Genomic DNA, 21266 nt, shown 5'->3' with positions numbered 1-21266 from the left:
ACCACAGACTGCCTTCTCCCTGCCACTTCCAAACAGTAGGTGATTTTGGGTCTTTTCTCTGACCAGGGCTCATTAGCTCTATGCTCTGTCTCCAGGAAGGGTCCCTTACCTCTCAGGATGAAATCTTTCTTGAAGAAACATAAGGAAAGGAGAAACCTGTTGGTGGGGATATGTGCGGCCAATGAAGCACCATGTCCTGAGCCCACAGTGGAAGGGACTGGGCTGAGATTCAGGTTTAGGTGAACTCCACATCTAAAAAGGCAGGGCAGGGTTCTGGGCTCCTGTGATGGGCACCACAGCCTCCTTGAGGATGTGTGTGTCTCTGACACTGCCCAGGCCAAACCTGGGCATAACTAGGGGGCAGAACAAGAGAGAAGCAGGAGCTGGATGTCCTTCCTGATGAGAGCCCTGAATCTGGGCCCTCCTTTCTGGGGGGTCATGAGTGGTGTGTGAATAACAGAGAGATATAGGAATGGCTTCCACCACAGAGACCCAGGTATGGGGAATGGAAGAGCCTGGTGTTCTGGGATGAGTAGAGCTGCCCTGAGTTGGCCTGGGAAAGAAAGGAACATTTTCTTACCAGGGAACTCTAATGGTTTCCTGATACCACAATCTTCTCAGAAGAGCTGGAAGGATCCTGGGCTCAGCTGTTTGTCAGTGTCAGGGTTGTGGGGGGCCTAGTATCTTCTTAGTATGATGTGCCACTAGGAAATGCTTTGCTCCAGCAGGGGACTGCTGTCCATCCCTGAGCCATGCTCTCTATGCTGAGGTGCTGGAGCTCTGGGCTGGACCTGCCTCCTGCCTGCAGGTCTTGGCCCTCATCCACATCTCTCTCCCCAGCTCTAAAGATATGGAAGGGTGCTGCAGTCGCTCCTTGCTCTGCTGTCTCACTTCCCTGCTTCTCCTTGTCCAGCTGTCCATGGGTGAGTGTCCCCATTGGTCTTACTTTGTGGTTTTAAACAGCAGGATATAAAACATTTGAAAGTATATTTTCCCTCAATTTTTGTTTTCTTGCCTTTTTGTGTGTGTGTGCTGCAAGCATTAATTCTTTCATTTTATTCCTGAACTATTAATGAAATGTTGATTGTTAGGTGGAATTCTATGAAAGAATCAGACAGAAATTCTGTCATAAAGTTTGCCTTCTAGTTGGAGAGAGTGAGTAATAGTAGGTAGAGAGGCCTAAGTTTATTGGAGGAGATGACCAGGATGGGAAATGCAGCAGGGCAGGGTGTGGGCAGTCAGGAGCATGGGAGGCAGGTGTGGCAGGCAGCAGTGTTCAGTGAGGTGGTGTGTAGATGGGAACATAACCCTGGAGAAGGAGGAATGAGTTGTAGTACCATTTAGAAGAAGGATTCCTGCAGGAGGAGCCCATGCAGAGCTGGCAGTGTGCTGAGGTGTGAGGAAGCACAGAGGCCAGTGTTGTTGGACTAGATTCCATGGGGAGAGAAGCAGCAGGTGAGTTCAGAGGGGTCTTGGGAAGAGGGTCCACCTTGTCAGGCCTGGGGAGAAGTGGGAAGCCATGTGGAGGCTTTGAGCAGAGCAGCAACATGGATTAGCTCACATGTTAAAAGGATCACTGAGATCAGGAATCTTAGTCATTCTCCAGTTGAGATTTAAAAGTGGCTGAGAGAGCAACTAAGAACAGAGCAGGGAGGAAGAGCAGGAAGAAAATATTAACATTAAACAGAGACATGAGGTGGGAGGGAAAGGGAGAGAAAAGGGAAATTGCATGGTAATGGAGGGAGACCCTCATTGTTATACAAAATTACATATAAGAGGTTGTGAGGGGAATGGGACAATAAACAAGGAGAGAAATGAATTACAGTAGATGGGGTAGAGAGAGAAGATGGGAGGGGAGGGGATGGGGGATAGTAGAGGATAGGAAAGGTAGCAGAATACAACAGTTACTAATAGGGCATTATGTAAAAATGTGGATGTGTAACCGATGTGATTCTGCAATCTGTATTTTGGATAAAATTGGGAGTTCATAACCAACTTGAATCTAATGTATGAAATATGATATGTCAAGAGCTTTGTAATGTTTTGAACAACCAATAAAAAAAAAAAAAAGATCAGACCAAAAAAAAAAAAAAAAGTGGCTGAGACCAGAGTGGAGAGACACAGGGTTTGAGAGTTGCTCTTTGGAGGCCCATTGCAGCATGTCCTGCAGAGGAGTCATGTGGTAGCCTCAGAAGCCCAAGAGCACCAAGGGGGTGGAGAGTGAGGTGAACTGCTTCTTGAACATGAAGTGATGGGGGTTTCTGTGAATGACGAGAGCAGGATTTTCACAGCAGTAAGTAGCATTTGACTCTGTGTTTTAAAGTGCATATGTATTTCTCTCCTCCCTCAGTGGAGGAGAAAAATATAGACTGAAGTAAAAAATTTAGAATTGGAAGAGGGGAATTTCCAGGGTGTGACTGAATGATCAAAGAGTGCTGACCTTTTGTCAGGTGTGCTCTTTGTCAGTTTTGAGGTTTGTCCTGAGACAGGACAAGTTAATCCTGGGGTTCCCAATGTGTGCTCCCCAGACCACCCTTGGAACTTCTTGTACATGCACATTCATTGGCCCACCCCAGATCTAGTGAATGAGATGCTCTGGAGTGGGGTCCAGTTATGTGTGCTCTGTTAGGCATCCTAGTGGTTCAGGAGCTTGAAAGCTTGAGAACCACTGAATTAGAGATTACTTCATGGAAGGGCCTGGGACCAGGAGCAGAAGACAATGAGGGATTGTCCTTGACATCATTTCTGTCCACATCATTATGATCAGAAGACCTCTTCCAAATCTATCAGACTGGAGGGCTCATCTCATGTGGCCCCTGTCCCAGCTTTCCTAGCCTTCCCACCTGGTGGTGTGTGTTCTCTGTTTTTTGGTCTGTCTCTCTAGCTTCCTTCCCCCTATGTCTGTGTCCACAGAGCAGTTCCAGGTCATTGGCCCTCAGTACCCCATTGTGGCAGTGCTGGGCAAGGATGCCATACTGCCCTGTGCCCTACTCCCAGCCATGAATGCAGAGAACATGGAACTGGGGTGGTTCCGCACCACACTCTCACAGGCAGTGTTCATCTACTGGAACCAACAAGAACAGACTGAAGAGCAGATGGATGAGTACAGAGGGCGGACCTCACTGGTGAGGGACTTCCTTTTAGAAGGGCAGGCTTCTGTGCACATCCACAAGGTCCAGGTTTCTGACAATGGAATGTACACCTGCTTCTTCAGACATGGAGGCTTCTATGAAGAGGCTGATTTGGAAGTGAAGGTGGCAGGTTAGTTTCTTGATGTCTATTCTAGAGACCTTGGGAGTACTGGGTTTGGTGGGAACATTAAGAATCATCCAAATTAAGCCTCACATTTTATAGGTGAAATGAAAGAAAAAAGTGACTCATCTTTTATTCATTGATTCAATACAAGCACTGTTTAGGGGCATCTAAAATATGTCAGGACTTATCCTGTGCCCAGAGATATATCAGTGTAACAGAGATCCCAGCTGTGAGGAGTTTACTTTCAAGAGACAAAGGAAGAAAAATTATAATAAATAACTCAGTATAATATGTTATAAGGTGATAAGTATTTAAGACAAAAGACCAAATAGAATTAAGAAAGGGGCACAGGATGTGGGCTGAGAAGTTAGGACAAGCTGTAGTGTTACATAGGGACTCAGGCAGAGCCTTATTGACAGTCTGAGCAAGGCTCAAAGGAAGTCGGTATTTAGCCAGGTGGATATCTGTGGGGCCAGAGTTTAATGCAGAGGGAGCACCTGGTATGAAACCTTTGAAGTAGGAGTATGGTTGATTATTCTGGGTATAATGAGGCCATCATGGTTGGTAGGAGGAGTGAGGAGGAGGATGGTAAGAAGTGGCAATACTGGAATAAAGAGATGGTCGTGTATTAACACCAGTCACAGGTGTCAGGATGAGATCATTAGGAGTGGACACCCGGGCTGGCACAAAAGCCCTGGAAGTTGATGGGATGGAAGGTGAAAAGGCAGAGGGCAGACAACATGGTGATGGTGGCTACTTGCATTTGAGCAGATAGTTCTTGGAACTGAGTATGTGGGCCCTGAGTGTCTCAGATGGTGGAGTTTGGGGACAAGTGTTGGAGAGGAAGACAGATACCAGATCAGTAAAGGCTTTGTGTGCTGTGTTATGGAGTTTGGATGCAGAGTAGGGGGAATCCTAAATGGAGCCATGCTGGGTATGCTCATGTTGGCAGCTGTGAATGGGAGGATTGGAGGTGAGCAAGAAGGAGGCATGGAGTGCAGTTACGATGTGGAGAAAATGAGTGCCTGACCTGAGGCATGGCAGTGGAATGGGAGAGGAGGGGTCAGACAGGTTTAGAAACTAGAGTCAACTGAGTAGATTTGTGGGCACAGAGTTTGGAAGGGGAGAAGAAGAGTTCAGAGACTTCCAGGATTTTATTTGAACCATTTGTTGTTTCGTGGCAGGACTATTGATAATTATGTGTCAGTTCTACTGCTCTGATAATGCTGTGTAACAAACAGCCCCAATCTTGGGTGCATTTGGCAATAAAAATGTATTTAATTCAGGCACTAAGTGAGTTCAACTAATTGGGGCTGAACTTGGCTTATCTCACCTGGGTTTACTCACATCTTTGGTCATATTTCAGAAACATAATTACAACCAGGATATCCCTTCCATGCTAGGAGAAAACACTTTTATTACTGAATAAGCATCAAACCAGAGTGTGATACATAGTATGGTGATCTGTGAATGTATTACACAACCAGAAAAATAATTTCATCATTCTCTTTAGAGCCAATCATATATAATCTCCTGTATATTTGTTTTCAAGATGAACAATGAGTAATCCTCAACTAAGATGGCTCAAAGCACTCTTGTTCCATAAAACTCATCCTAAATTTACCTGGTTGTTTGGGAGACCATATGTGTCATCTAATAGGCTTTATCTGGAAGCAAAATAAACTCCTCCAGCTTTATGACAGGAAGCAGTTTTATAACTTAGAGCAAGATACCCACATAAGTTAGGCTCCTATCTTTCCACAAAAAGGGGGCAAAGTGTTGCTATCTTCCCTGATGTGTACATTTCAAAGAAATGGCTCCCAGGTCCTTGAGAAAGGAATTCCTGAGCCACAAAGCTGGCAGAAACCTAACCACTTTTCAAAATCATATATAAACATTTCAAAAGAGGAGAAAGTACCTATTTGTAATTGACATTTCCTAAAGCAAATGGTGTAAGAAAAAAGAATAAAATCTTTTATTCAACAGGGAGAATTAAGCTTTTTACTTGTAATTTTTATTCTTAAGTCAGCTGAAAAGTTCACCAGGTGCGTATTGATTGGGTGTGCTTATGTTTTAGGTGGTCATTTGGCTGAACTAGGGAAGCTGTAGCAGGTTGACCAGGCAATGTCACATGAGTCCATTCTCCACTGGGTAGCCTAGGATTGTCTTCCTGTGGAAATGGCAGAGGGTAAAACCAAGGTGCAAGTGCTTTTCAAACCTCTGCACTAGTCACATTAGCTAATTTCTTATTGGCTAAATAAAATCCCATGCCTGGGCCCAGAGGCAGAAGATAAAGGCTGTAAAAAGTGTGTGCAAGTGGGAGAACTAGGTATAAAGAAGGGTGAGGAATTAGGGAGATTTTAATTTTTGTTTTATCACAAGTGGTCCACGTTTATGAATTCAGTTTGGAGTTTTGAGTTTGAAGTGTATGTGAGGAAACTGGGTAAAGATAACTCATGGGAAGATGGGTGTAGGAGAAGAGAATTCAGGAGTCAAGGTGGTCAGTCAATATAATTTTGGACATGATATACAGAGAGGCAGATGTCTCAGGAGAGTGTGTGAAGTGAGAAGAGTGAGATTCAAGGAGGGAGCCCTGGGACCAAATTCTTCCTGTTTACCTTGGCCTCACAATTGGGGAGAAGAGCCCACTGCCCTGTGGGGGTCCCTGTGCTCCTTCCTTTTCTTCCCTCTTCCCATAGAATTCTCAGAATTCAACATGAATCCTTCCCTCTGAAGTTTTGTGATATCTAGGCAACTCTGGGGTCTCAGGGCCCAAGGTGGCCTCCTGGGGCTCCACAGCTTCCTTCCTTCCAGGGATGGGCTCTGATCCCCAAGTGCACATAGAAGGGCCAGAAGAGGATGGAGTCCGCGTGGTGTGCAAAGCCTCAGGATGGTTCCCAAAGCCCCAGGTGCAGTGGAGAGACCTCAGTGGAAAGAAGTTCCCAGCGCTTTCTGAGGCCCACACCCAAGACACTGAGGAGCTGTTTAGTGTGGAGGCCACTCTGGTGGTGAGAGACAGTTCTGTGGGGAATGTGACCTGCTCTGTCCTCAACCCTGTCCTGGACCAGGAGAAGGCCATGGCTATTTACATCCCAGGTCAGTGCTGCTTCCCACTCCCAGCAGAGCTGTGGGGAGGGGCTGGCCTCTCTGAGTGTGCTGGTCTCCTGGGTGTGCCCCTGACCTGCTGTCTGCCTGGGCCACAGAGCCCTTCTTCCCTCAGGCCTCTCCCTGGAAGCCAGCATTTGCTGTGATCCTGACCATGCTGGGGCTCCTACTCTTGGGGGCTTGCTATTGTATCAGAAAAGCACATTCTAAAAGGATGCAGGTGAGGCAGGAAAAGGAGCATCAGCAGTGGCTTAAGAAGCAGGAACAGCAGGCAAAGGAAGAGGTGCTGAAGACCATTGGTAAGACCGCAAAGGGCAAGTGCAGACCTGGTGGTGAGGGACAGCTGACAGGGGCCAGAGTCTGGGGTCCAGCTCTCTAGGGAGACCCATGGTCCTGGGCCCAGAGGAGGTAACTGAGTAGATCAGAGTGGAGAGCTAGAGACTGGTGGGGTTGGGTGGTTTTGTAGTTAGAAATTCTAGTGAACAGAAACATTATTCCTAGGTTTTTCCAGGCACAGTCTTTCCTTTTCTTGGGGATGGGTGTTCATACTTTTTTTCATTTTTTTTTTTTAGATGAACTCAAGGCAGACCTCTGTAAGTTCTTCTTTCCTTTCTGAGTTTTCTGTTTCCTTGGTAGCACATATTCTAGTTCCAAGCTCCCTTCTTTCTTGTTGTTTTTCAGATCAGAGGAAAGAAGCTTATCTGTCTGGTAAGTGACTCTCCAGATAATGCTTGTTTCCTTATCTTACCCGTGTCCTGGTGTCCCCTGTACTTGTTTCTGTCTAGGCACAGACATGTGGGGCCCCATCCCTGGGAAGCTAGTGGAAGCCAGAACACTGGTCCCTGGACTTTCTTAGACCTTGGCTGCTATTTCCTACCTAGTGCTTCGAAACCTGGGTGTGATGGTGACCCATGGTGTGTCATGAATTCTGCATCTTATTTCAACCCTGGATTGCCCATTATTTTGTTTTTTTTTTCCTTCAATGCATCTAGCTGTTGGACTCCACCTAAAAGATTAAAGGCATATAGTATGATTTTATTAAATGATCTATATAAGTACATGGTGTCATTAAGTTTAGAAGTGTGACCGTCTGTTTGTGTCCCTACAAATTGCCAGTGAGGGATTATGTTTTCTCTAGCTCCTGAAGGTGCTAATTCAAGGGGGCTGCTCATCACAGGTGGAAATGTGGTAGAGTGAACCAAGTACTTCCTGAAAACTGGTTCTTATTGTCTAGAAATATTTACCAAAGTGAAAAATTGGGCAGTTTTACCCCAGAACTCATTGCTGTCTCTAAATCATTCTTCATATTTGGTAATCTCCCAAGTGTCTTTTCAAATTTAAATTTTATTTTTTTCATTTTGTGGTGCTGAGGCATGCACCTGGAGCCTCGTGCATGCTTGACAAGCCCTCTACCACGGTGTACATCCCCACCCCTTTTCAAATATATCTTTGCCAGAAAAATCCTGGATATAATAATAATACCCCTGACAATTGCAGAGTGAATTATATTTCATTCTCTCAAATATTTTCATACATAGCATAATTTTTATCCTTAGTGGCAAAACTGAATAAAGACAAATAGAATATGGACTTTTATGAGTTTTGAGGCAGATGGTTTTCTGACAGATAGAAATCAGTGGGGCAATGGCAGCAATTGGCCTGTAAAGCTGCTGTCTTCATCTATGGTCCAGGGGATTTCCCACAACACCCTGCAGTCCCTGTATACTGCATGAGGCCATCTCTTTCTGACTCTCTCCTCCTGTGGGTAGTCTCATCTTTAGAATGGAGGGAGGCCAGGGCAGGTACATTCATGCTGAGCAGGCTTGTTTTAGCTGTGGTCTCACCACCGTGTGTTCCCTTTCAGCCTGGAGGAAGGCCCCACTGTATGCAGGTAAGTAACTCTGATGTTTCCTTGGCCTTCCCTCCTCCTGGATCCACCTCTGACCTTCCTTATCAGTGTCCTCCACCCAGGATGGGATGAGGTTTCCTGCTCTCTCTTCTTTAATTTGTTTTCCACCCCTCCCAGTTAACACTTTTAACTTCTCTTGTTTTTTTTTTTCTTTCATAATCATCACACATTAATCTGCCCCCTGCCCAAACTAACTAAAGCCAAGCACAATAGGAAAGCAAAATTCTCCTAAATGGAGAGAAAAATGATTGTAACTTGCATTGGAAGACCACAGGGACTTCTTCTGTTTGGATCAAAGAAGTTACCTCATATTCCTATCTTTTAAACACTCTTCAGTTTTTTAAACATTTTTTTTAGTTGTAGATGGACACAATACCTTTATTTTATTTTTATGTGGTGCTGAGGAATGAACCCAGTGCCTCATGCATGGTAGGTGAGCACTCTACTTCTGAGCCACAACCTCAGCCCTATTATTCTTCATTTTTTGTAATTTCCCAAATGTCTTTTTAAATTTTGATTTTAGTTCTTCAATCGCGTTTAACTGTTGGTACAGTGACACTGGAGAGTTCAGTTGTGAGCAGAGACTGGATGGAACAGGGTTGGAACTAGGGATAGGAATTGCTGGTCTCCAAAACTCTTCAGAAATCATATTTGACAGTTTAGGAATTTCATCTTCATAATGTGGGGCCTTGGTTCTCTATTCCCTTTACCCCAAATTCCTATTGTTTGGCTCCAGGTTTGGTTTTCTTGTTTTTGTTTTTGTTTTTGTTTTCTGGTCCTCTGGATATTGATCTTCTCTCAGCCACCTCCTACTCTGACTCGCTGTCCTAGCTGGGTTTCTTCCAAGCACCTTGGTTTCTGAGAAATGAGTTTCTGGTGTTCTGAATTTTGGGTCCAGGATGTTTAGGGGATCTGTGAACCATTTGAAATTATATTCAAAACCTGTGTTTGTATATAAGGAACACAATGCAATTTATGATGTTCACTATTTCTTTGCTTTTAAGAAATTTTTCATTTGTGTGTTGGTCTTTGATTTTTTTAAATGTGTGAAGATCATAAAAAGAGAAACCTGGAGAGTTTCATATTGTTTACCTGAGAAAGGGTTGGAACAAATCAGAAAAGAAAGGATGAGGTGGGAGGAGAGAGGAGGTGAGAAAGAAAGTAGAGTGCCCAAGATTCACATAGACATTTTGGGTGTGCTGAAGCAGTGAGAGATGGAAAATCCCATCCAAGGTGGTTAGAGTTGAGTGTGAAGAGGATTTGTGGGTTTTTTGTGTGCCTGAAATGTAACCAACTCCTTGATACATCTTTGAGAGTTTTCAGTGAATACATTTTGTGTGTGTGTGTGTGTGTGTGTGTGAATTCCATTAAGCCATTTCTAACTAATCATCTCATTGAGTTTGTGATAATGAGACCACCTCCACCTTCCAGTAGCAGTTAGGACAGGCATATGCTAAGGTAGTTTCCTATGCAATGAAAGATAATCCAGAGGACTCTTTAACTCTGGGGGTGAGTTTAGTACCTCTGCCATCTAAATTTTATAATATGCCCTTTTCCTGCTCTGGATGTTTCTTTTGGCATCAGGGATATAGACTGTGAGAGACAGAGAAGGATGAGTCATGGCATCAAGGAGGCTTTGAATTCAAATATCTGAGGAACACTCTTTGAGAATTTTAATGATTTTCCTGAGGACATGTTTATTTAAAAAGAAGGATCACGTAGTCTTTTTTTTAACCATCTCCCCATTTTCTGTTGTATTAATGTCTATAAGTTTTCATGTAACACTTGCATACTCTTTTATTTTGTAAGGATAAACACCATTGGTATACTAGAATCAACACTGTCATATTGACAGGTGCATAGTGTGAGGTGGACAAATCTCTATTTCATCTTGTTCATGAAATTGTAACAATGAGTTATAAATTAAAATTTTCTGTTGTAATTATATGAAGGCTGCATTAAGGTGCATAGCATGGTACTTGACACACTGGAGAGTCTCAAAAGGTTTTCTTTTCTCTTTCAGTCCTTCTCCTTTTCTCCCTCGTCTGCTTCCTTTTCCTCTCTTTTCTTCTTCTTTGATAATCTCAGTCAGTTATTATATAGAAAATTATAATTGAATTTCAACTAATGTCTTAGTAAAAAATGAGCAAAGTTTACTTTTCTCCAAGGGTCATCTGGGCCTGCTCAGCCATTTTATATGATCTAGATTCTATCAAGCAACTCAACAAAGATGGAAATACCCATGTAGGTGATTGAACATATATTAGTGGAAATGGGGAGAACAAATTTAAACAAAAATCTTTAAGAAAGAAAAATGTTGTTTAGTTATTATGTTAATCATTCTAATCTTGTTCCTAAGGCTCTGCCATGTTGGAGGCAAAAGCTTTCCAGTTGAAGACATTTTGGAGTGTACGACATATGTAGACTTTGCTTTGTTCAACTACCTTCCTGACCTCTTCCCAAAAGGGAGTATGGTGGTTTTAGGAGACTGATGTGGCCTTGGGACGCTGGGGGAAGAGGGACAATGTGTTTTCTCCTAGGTATTTCAGGTCCTCTCCATCAGGAGGCTAGTCTGAACTGGTTCATAAGACTCTTGGGTTGGTGTCTCCTGAGAAAAGGCAGTTCTCATCACATTGCTTGGTCCCCCTTCCCCTGACCCTGAGGTAAAGTCCAAGGTCGGTGTCACTGATTCTTGGTTGCCACTGGACTTTTTCCTCTGATCTTTAGACCTTTTCTGGTTTACTGGCTCACTGGGCCCCTGTCTTTTCACCATCTAGCAGAGAATGTGAGATTTTCCTGGTACTCAGCTTCCTAAGTGCAGGAGACAGGGAGGTTCATGGTTTCTGTCAGCACATTTCTCTGCCAGTGCTTTGTTCCACAAGGGGTGTGTTATCTATGTGGGCATATTAGTTTTCTATTTGCTGCCAAGTTACTACAAAATTAGTAGCTTGAGTCTGGGTTGTGGCTCAGTGGTAGAGTGCTCGCCGAGCATGTGCGAGGCTCTGGGTTTGATTCTCAGCACCACATTAAAAAAAATAAAGGTATTGACAATTACAACTAAAAAATAAATATTAAAAACAGTTAGTATCTTAAACCAACACAAATATATTATCTTACATGTTTGTAGGCCAGAAAATCCAAGAAGGTGTGCACAAGGCTGTGTTCCTTTGTGGAGGCTGTTGTCTTGTGCATTTGTAGAGGCCATCTGTATTCTCTCATTTGGGAGCCTGTTCTTCCATCTTCAAATCCAGCAGCACAGCATGGATTTGACCTTGTTTCTGTGATTTTATCTGCTTCTCTGATACAGCCAATACAGGTCTCTCTCTATTCACAAGGGTTCATGAGATTAGTTTGGACTGCCCCAGAGAATCCAGAATAATCTCCCCTGCTCAAGAACCTGAATCTTAGTCACATTTTTAAAGTGGCCTAGTCATGGATTTCACACATTCACACACTCTGGAGTTTAGGATTATGGGTTCTATTATAGCTGGAAGTTTTGAAACTCTTCAGGCAATTCTTTTGGGAGGCAAATGAGTAGGTCCAATATTTTGGGGTTCTCCCACATATGTAAGGATGTTTTTCTCTTATTGGTCTTTGCGAAGTGGAAGAAAAGTCACTAGTATTGACCTCTCACTGGATATATTTGTTTCCTGCTTTGAACTTCTTTCTCTCCCATCTTAAAACCCTCTCCATTGCCACCTAAATGGGTAAGATTTCTCTGAGTTCCCTGCACTCATGATTTATTGTCATCCTCCAAGTTCAGCTTAGCTAGATGTAATTCTCTACTCATGGCTTAGAATTAACCTTACAAGTTCAGCAAGTCAGTTCTTTATAAGTAAATGGAGGTCTTTGAAATTTTATAACCTTAATTGTATCTCAAGATAACCCAGTTTTCAGGATTGTTGTGTGTCTTTGTCTTGAGAAAGCATTATTTGGTAGCTAAATCTGAACAGTGACTTTTCATATTGATTCCCGCATTTTGATCCTGAGGTGTTAAGCTTTAGGCTTAGTCTTCATGGGAAGTGTGGGTGTTGTGTGTGTGTGTGTGTGTGTGTGTGTGTGTGTGTAAGAAACAAATACAGCAGCTGAGTGTTTTCAAACATATTTTTCCCTTCTTCCTCCCACATTGCTGTGTTTCAGAAGACTGGGTGCTGACCCTGATGTGTAAGGACTCTGCAAATCCCTGACATGAGATGTGTGTTCTTTTGTAGATTGGCGGAAGGAACGGTTCCAAGCCTGTGAGTGACTGTGTGCTTCTAGAAGTTCCTCCTGTTGCCCTCATGGCTTCTGGCTTCTCCTTAAGTTCTCTGTGGTGATTCAGGTGCTGGCATCACCAATGGTGTTGCTGTGGCAGAAGTGGTGGTCACAACACTGGTACTGGTTTTCAAGGGTCCTGTCACAAGTCTGCCCCCCAAATCAGCCTCTGGCTCCTTCTCCTGGTTGTTGATGTGGGCTTGAGTTACAAGACTCATATCTCAGGAGAATTATCCCCTCCTCTGCTCAGGCAGCTATATGGCTGTGAGGTGGTGGGTGGCTGTGTGCTTTGTTTTGGGGTGGGAGAGGACCTTGCATGACTGATAATTCTCTCAACAGGGCCTGTCACTCTGGATCCAGACTCTGCTCACCACAGGCTTTCTGTTTGTCATGAAAAGATGCGTCTGACCTGGAAGGACCCCTGTGTGTACTGTGATGAAAAATGCAGTGTGTTGGGTCTTGAGGGCATCACATCAGGAAGATGGTACTGGGAAGTGGAGATAGAGAATGAATTACACAGCAAGTGGACTCTGGGAGTCTGTAGGAAAGATGTGCGGAGAAAAGGCAACTACCTGGAATCACCACAAAGGGGATTTTGGGTCATGGGGAAAGTTAACAAGAGTTATTTTGCCCTAACTAATCCTGAGACTTGGTTATCTTCTATGAAGGATCTTTTCAGGGTGGGGGTTTTCCTGGACTACAGTGAAGGGGATGTCTCCTTCTATAACATGATTGATGGGTCCCACATTTTCTCTTTCCCTCCAGCCTCCTTTTCTGGAGCTCTGTTTCCATACTTAATGATTATGTATGGAGCTGTGTCCATGACCGTCTGCTCCATGGAAAGTGGGTCTGAAGGGCTCCCTGTACCCCTTAACAATTTTCCTCCTTTGGAGGAAATCCTGAATACCCCAATGGAGGGGTTCAGCTCAGGTTGTGGTGTTGATGGAGCTCCCCCAGAGGCTGAATCTCTGTTACTTCCCTGACACTCTCAGGTTTTGTCCACATAGGATCCCTTGCTGTCTGTGATCCCTTACTGTGGCACTTCTGGGGCTATAGACTCCCTGTGTAAAAAGCCTGTGATATGAGACTTGGACTGTTCAGTGGGCTTGTCCTTCTGCTCTGTGTTAAGACTTTAGATAGATGTGTGGTTATGAGAGTTCAGTTCATATCTTATATTCAGATAGCAGAAGATAAAATTTGGCTATTTTGTAACTGGTTTAGAGAATGTGCAATTTAACTGAGGCACCCTATTTTTTTGGTATTAATAAGTATTTCAAGCAGCTGTGGCAGCATATACCTATAGTCCCATCTACTGTGGAGGCTAAGGCACGTGGATCAATTTATCCCACATGTTTGAGACCAGCCTGGCCAACATAATGATACTCTGTTTCCAAAAACAAAACAAAACAAAATAAAAAATTCAAACAAAGGAGAGATTACATTACTGCACCTGCATGTGTGTAGAGGAACCTTGAGGTTGAGCGTGGTCCTCAGTTCTATTTTTGCATATTTGGACTATCAGATGACAGTTCATTATCCAAAAATTTCCAGTGAAATGGAAAGGTGTGTTATTCATTTTTTTTTGTCTCTGTGACAAAATACAGAGAAAATCAACCTAAAGGAGGAGAGATTTATTTTCCTCACAGTTTTAGAGGTTTCAGCCCATAGTCACCTGGCTGCATTATTTCTGAGGTAGAATGTATGGGAGCAGGTGGTGGAGTGAGTGGCTCACCTTATGGCAGAGAGAAGGCAAGAGAGGGAGAGAGAGAGAGAGTGAGGGGGAGAGAGGGGAGGGAAGGAGAAGGAGAGGAGAAAGAATGAGAGAGAAGAGAGAGAGAGAGAGAGATAGAGAGAGAGAGAGAGAGAGAGAGAGAGAGAGAGAGAGAGAGAGTAATATATAGATGAGGGGCCAAGACATAGTCTTCAAGGACACAGTCACAGTTACCTACTTCCTTCCTCTTTCCTAGTCCCCACCTATTGAAATTTCTACCACCTCCCAAAGGGCCACGAGCTGGGGACCAAACTTTTAACACATGAGCCTTTGGGGGATATTTCAGTTCCAAACTACAATGAATGATGGAGTTTTAAGAGAAGAGTCCAACATTTTATGTTATCTGCTTCCTATTCTGAGATGAATATAACATGCCTATTTTTCCATAATTCAGTAAATTTCTGGTACCACTGAGAGTGTTGTGATATGTTAATTCAGGATAAGACAATGGGCCCCCTCCTTAAAAAGCTATTAGTATATATTCATTGTATAAAATATTGGTTCTTATTGTGACAATTTCATACATGCATATATTGTACTTTGATCATATCCCCCTTCCTGCTACCCTCTTTGACTTTTCCTTACATTCTCACTTTGTGTCTATACTACAACTGCAAGAATAAAGATGTGTTCACTCTACCAAGTGAACAATCATGACCAGTTGTTCTGACTGGGGAAGAGACAACACAGTTTGGGATTTGAAAGATATATAGAAAGTACATATAATTACACAGTCCTTCTAGAAACAAGGACTTTAATAGCTTTCTGTATTTTCTCTTTGCTTGTGGCATATATGTGTATATTTGTGAATATTGACCATTTGCTTTCTCTCTTCTTATATTCATGATTTTCTATACAAATTGTTATCTTTTAGGTAACAGTATATTCATTGAGACTGACTGAATCTGAAGAGTAGATAATATAACAGTGTAGTGTACAGTGACTGATAGTGCTTCTTTCTTCATGTAGGGGAACAGATGAGAACCTCTTCATTTGTCAGGTGGCTTTGTCATGTAGATTTGTTGTCTTATGGAAGTTCAAATGTTTGTAATATGGTGTAAAATGTATGCAAAAATAAAGTCAAAGGTGTGGACAGAGTCCAGTATCATTTCATTGCATTTGTGTTCCAAATCTACTCCATGTGGGTCTTCTTTGTGTTCTTGGAACTGGATCTTGTAAACACTTCTTTGCCATCTGACACAATGTGAGATTGTTGGTACAATGCACTGGAAGGGCCACTGCAAGGCACGTTAATTCTTTCTTTCATAATTTCTTTCTTAATTTCTTTTTTCTTTTCTTTTCTTCCCTTCCCTTTTTTCCCTTCTCTTTCCTTTCCTTTTTTTCTTTTTTGTTACCAGGGATGCTTAATCATTTAGCAACAATCCCAAAACTATATTGTTTAAAAATAGTTTTCTTTAGTAGTGGATGAACACAATACCTTTATTTAGTTTATTTTTAAATGTGGTGCTGAGGATTAAAGCCCATTCTGTACACTTGCATCAACAGTGAGCTACAATCCCAGCACCCAACCCCCGCCTTTAAAAATTTGAGACAATCTTATCCTACATTTCCTATGTTGCTTAGGGCATGGATAAGTTGCTGAGGCTGGCTTTGAACTTGTGATACTCCTGCCTCAGGCTAAAAAATGCTGGGATTACAGGCATGGGCCACCATTTTTGTTGCAACTTCCGGTGGTGTACAGAAGGCCCACCTTTTGGTGACATAGTAAGAAATGTCTATATTGATGTATTTATCTGTATTTTTAGTCTCTGTCCTAGGTTCCTAAAAAGTGATTTCTCTCCCTGATTCCTGAAAACATCTCTTAAAAACCTTGGAATTTTCTGTTTAGATGAAGGGAGAGTCTATTGTTTTTAATAATAAGCCCCTTTCAGCCATCTGAGTTTATGTTAATAAGACAATTTTTAGAAAGCCCCTGGGTCACCTCAGGATGGGGGCAGGTTACCAAAGGAACAAATTTTATGAATAAAAAGTGAAAGAGGGGACAAAAATAGAGCTGAAGGTTGAGTTAATTAATTGCAAGCAGTCAATGATTTGATCAATCATAATGACACAATGAAATATCCATAAAATATTGAGGGAGCTTCTGAGTTGATGAACAACAATGTATTCATGTTTCTGGGGGTGCTGCCTCTCAAACTCCACCACAGGATAGGTATTCCTGTGCTCCAGGCTTTTCTGGGCCTCACCCTATGTGCATTTCATCTGGCTATTCACTGTATCCTTTACAAGATCTTTTATAATAAATTGGTTAGTAAACAAAGTTGTTTCTGTTGATTTTCTGAGCCTGTATAGAAAATGTATGTAGAAAATCACCCAATCTAAGAATGGATCATGGGAATGGAAGATGATTATTTGGAATGAGATAGAAATTTAGGATACTAAAAAAGGCTCTAAAGGAGAAATGTGCCTGTTGGGATGTGGAACAATAACTTGTGTACTGCTCCTGACCTGGACAAAGAATATTAAGGGAAGGAAAGAGACCAAAGGTAAAAATGTACCAAACAATCTCAAAAATTACTTTGTAAGTTTTCAGTTCTGTATAGATTTTCTGGAATGCAGCAAAGCAGGAAAAAGTTTTCAAAAGAAAGACACTACTAACCTCATAAAGATAGGGGCTAACATTTGATTGGATCAAATACCTGATCAAATATCAGATGAAAACAACATAGCAGACTAGATTTCCTAATGGGAAACCATGTTACTCAATATTTCCCAGTCTCCAGGGAAGTCCTGTCCCTTTGGATCATATATTCTACCTTTGTACCCTATAAAATAATCTGACCTTAATCCCTGGTGGTGTGGTTCTTCTTCCTCTTGAGATTGCCCACATTATTCTCTGAGGGTTTCTATATTCACTTTTCACTTTCTAATGATGCTCTTCCTCTCATTACTAAAGCCAAACACATCCTTACATTCTTTTCTGTGGTATGGGCAAGGGTCTGAAAGTCCTGAGTATAGGTTTTCTTTGCCACTGGAGAGACTACATTGGACCTCCTTACAGTGACAGGAACTTCAGAAACAGGTGGGTAACTTGAGGAGCCATCTTGTGATTGTCATCTGAAGACATGGGGGGCATACTTTTAAGACTGTGGGTTCCACTTAACCTGTAGGACTCTCTTGTAATTCCTTAATTGAATTATAGGACACCGTGATATATGCAGAGAATTGGTGTGGAAACCTCCAAACATTTGGTGTCACAAATGTTGGAGCGGGGGTATTATGAAAGAGGACACCTGGTGAGTTGGAGCATTACAGATCCATTTCAACCTTCCAGTGGGCCATGGTTCCATCTTCCCCAATGAATTCTGCACCTCAGTCTCATTGGCGACCTTGTCATACATTTTTTTCCTTCCTTGGCTACTCTGCCTCAATCCAGAGGTACTACTATCTTTTCCCTATATATGCCATTTCTGCATTCTTTTGAGGCTTCTTTTATTTCTTTTAGTAGTTAACTCCTTTTTTTTTTTATTCGATTCTTTTTCTTTTTTCTCTGTGCTGGGGATTAAATTCAGGGCCTCAGCCATGAGTAGGTCTATGTTAAATTTTCCTTGTTTAAATGATTTATGTGGTTTCTAGACTTTGAGAGAAGCATCTAAACTACAATAACTTAGTACTTGTTAAAGGAGGGTGCTGAATTGCTCACAGCATGTCAGAAAGAGTAATTGAGAAATTAATCAACTTAGCAAATGCTTAACTCTAACAATAATGTTATATAAATATGTTGATTTTTTGGTGGTTTTTAAAGTATTTTCTACATGTAAATATATTAATTGTCAGTTTGCTTCAGAATTATATTGTCTGACTTAGAATGTGATGACATTAATGCTAGATCATGTTGCTCAGAATTGCTTGGCCATACCATTGTCACTGTATTTTTCTTATTTCATTTAACTGCTTCATCTTCCTTTTCAACTAACCTGTTACTACTTGGAATACAGATTGGTTCATTATGGTGCCAAATGGCAATATGGGGGTGTTTGATTCAACAGAAATACAAAATTGAGGGCAACTGAAGTTGTTCATGAAAGAAGCCTTGATCAAGCTTGGCTTTCTCTTGGGAGCTACCATTTAGGAATTGAGTGCCCCTTGACCTTGAATGATGAGAATGTGGAGATGTGGCAAGCCAGCCATGGGCTGTGTGTGTGTGAACTATGAGCACTGAGCACACAAAGTGTACTGAACCAACATTGCCCAGCTGTTTGGGCTGACCTCACTGTGGTCTTTTTGCTTGCTCTGCCATGATCCCTATACAGCTCATGAGATGGGCATGACCTGCCCAGATGTCAATCAACCTGCTGACAGCAGACATCACATAGGTAGACTCAATCCCTGAAATCTGACCCCTTGCCTCATTTGAATGGCTTCTTCCCAATAAAAGTGTTCAGCATGTGCTCTCTCTCTCTCTCTCCCTCTCTCTCTCTCTTTCTCTCTCTCTCTCTCTCTCTCTCTCTCTCTCTCTCTCTCTCTCTCTCTCCATGGACCCCCTAAGGTTGGAGGAGCTGTCACAAGACCTAAGGTATTTCTCTGTCTCTGTGTGATTATTTCATGCAGCCCAGTTCACCTGGAGTGACCCTAAATGTTTATTCATGAAATGCAACAGTTTCCATTTGTTTTGTTTTTTATGTATCTTTAAAGTATGATTTTTAGCTTTGATAAATATCTGAAGGCAGAGAAACTGTGGTTGGGGTTAAGATACACTACAGTGGCATATGATCAACCCAAACTGAGTCAAGAGGACATACACAATTTATACAGATCAATTTCAAGCAAGGAAATATAAGATACCATCAAAAGCCTACTAACCAAGAAAATCCCAGGACCAGACTGATTCACAGCTGAGTTCTACAGGACCTAAAAGGAATAATTAACACCAACACTACTCAAATAATTCCATGAAATAGAAAAGGAAGGAACTCTTTCAAACTCATTCTACAAAGGTGGTATCATCCTGTTACCAAAACCAGGCAGAGACACATCAAGGAAAGAAAGCTTCAGATCAATATCCGTGATGAACATTGGTGCAAAAATTCTCAAAAATGGGACCGGGGTTGTGATTCAGTGGTAGAGCACTTGCCTAGCATGTGTGGTGTACTGGGTTTGACCCCTGGCACCACATAAAAATAGACAAAAAATAAAGGTATTGTGTCCATCAACAATGAAAAGTATTTAAAAAAGTTCAATAAAATTTTGGCAAATTGCATACAAAAACGTATTTAAAAAATAGTGCACCATGATCAAGTGGTGTTTATTCCAGGATTGCAAAGTTGTTTCAACATACGGAAATCAATAAATATAATTCATCACATCAATACACTTAAAGATAAGAATCATATGATTATATCACTTGATGCTGAGAAAACATTTGACAAAATACAGCACACTTTCATGTTCAAAACACTAGAAAACTGAGGAATAGTAGGAACATACTTCAACATTGTAAAAGCTATATATGCTAAACTGAAGACCAACATCATTCTAAATGGCAAAAAGTTGGAACAAGACAGGGATGCCCTCTTTCACCACTTCTATTCAATATAGTCCTTGAAAAACTCTGCCCAGAGCAATTAGACAGATGAAAGGAATTAAAAGGATACAAATAGAAAATGAAGAATTCAATTATTATTTATTTGTGACATGATTTTATACTTAGAGAATCCAAAAACTCCACCAGAAAACTTGTAGAATTCATTAATTAATTGAGCAAAGTAGCAGGATATAAAATCAACACCATATATCAAATGCATTTCTATATATCAGTGATGAATCCTGACAGAGAAATTAGGAAAACTACCCCATTCACAATAGCCTCAAAAATATATGCTTGGGATTTAACTTAATAAAAGGTGAAAGACCTCTACAATGAAAACTACAGAACACTAAAGAAAGAAATTGAAGAAGACCTTAGAGGATGGAAAGATCTTCTATGTTCTTGGATAGGCAAAATTAATATTGTCAAAATGGCCATACTTCCCAAAGAGCTATACAGATACAATGCAATTCCAATTAAAATCCCAACATCATTTCTTATAGACATAGAAAAAGCAATCATAAAATTCATTTGGAAAAATAAGAGACCCAGAATTGACAAAGCAATCCTTATCAAGAAGAGTGAAGCAGGAGGCATCACAATAATAGACCTTAAACTATACTACAAAGCTATAGTAACAAAAATGGAATGGCATTGGCACTAAAATAGACATGTAGACCACTGGCAAAGGATAGAAGACACAGAGACAAACCCATAAAAATACAGTTATTTTATACTAGACAAAAGTATCATAAAAAAACATTGTATAAAAGATACCCTCTTCAACAAATGGTACTGGAGAACTGGAATTTCATATGCAGCAAAATGAAAATAAACTCCTCTCTCTCACCATGCACAAAAATCAACTCAAAGTGGATCAAGGACCTAGGAATTAGTACAGTAACCCTGCGCCTAATGGAAAAAAAAGTAGGCCCAAATCTTAATCAGGATGGATTAGGCTCTGACTTCCTTAAAACGAGTCCTAAAGTGCAAAAAATAAAATCAAGATTTAATAAATGAGATGAACTCAAATGAAAAACCTTCTTCTCAGAAAAAGAAATAATCAATGAGGTGAACAAAGAGCTTTCAATTTGGAACCAAATTATTCCCACACACATGTCAGATAGAACACTAATCTCCAGGATACATAAAGAACTCAAAAAACTTAATACAAAACAAAACAAAACAAAAAAACAAACAACCAAAAAACCAAATCAACAAATGGGCTGGAGCTTAACAGGCACTTCTCAGAAGAAGATATACCTTCAATGAGCAAATATGTAAAAAAAATGTTCAACATCTGTAGTAATTAGAGAAATGAAAATCAAAATTACTCTAAGATTTCATTTCACACCAGTCAGAGTGGCAATTGTCAAGTATACAGACAACAATAAATGTTGATGAGGATGTCGGGGGAAAGGCAC

The 21266-nt window shown here is 41.5% G+C and overlaps 1 protein-coding gene across 1 annotated transcript; it reads left to right on the top strand.

Moving 5' to 3' along the window:
• Positions 1–859: 859 nt before the first annotated feature.
• On the top strand, positions 860–14273 carry LOC114099317 (butyrophilin subfamily 1 member A1-like). The gene is made up of 9 exons (XM_027943568.2): positions 860–923; positions 2914–3261; positions 6070–6351; positions 6459–6659; positions 6933–6953; positions 7042–7068; positions 8225–8251; positions 12481–12507; positions 12863–14273. Exons 1-9 carry the CDS (start codon positions 920–922, stop codon positions 13504–13506), a joined length of 1581 nt encoding a protein of 526 aa, XP_027799369.2. The 5' UTR covers positions 860–919; the 3' UTR covers positions 13507–14273.
• The last annotated feature ends 6993 nt before the right edge of the window (positions 14274–21266 follow it).

The sequence above is a fragment of the Marmota flaviventris genome, chromosome 6 (genome assembly GCF_047511675.1).
Source record: "Marmota flaviventris isolate mMarFla1 chromosome 6, mMarFla1.hap1, whole genome shotgun sequence".
Lineage (NCBI taxonomy): Eukaryota > Metazoa > Chordata > Mammalia > Rodentia > Sciuridae > Marmota > Marmota flaviventris.
This window is presented reverse-complemented; position numbering and strand designations above follow the sequence as displayed.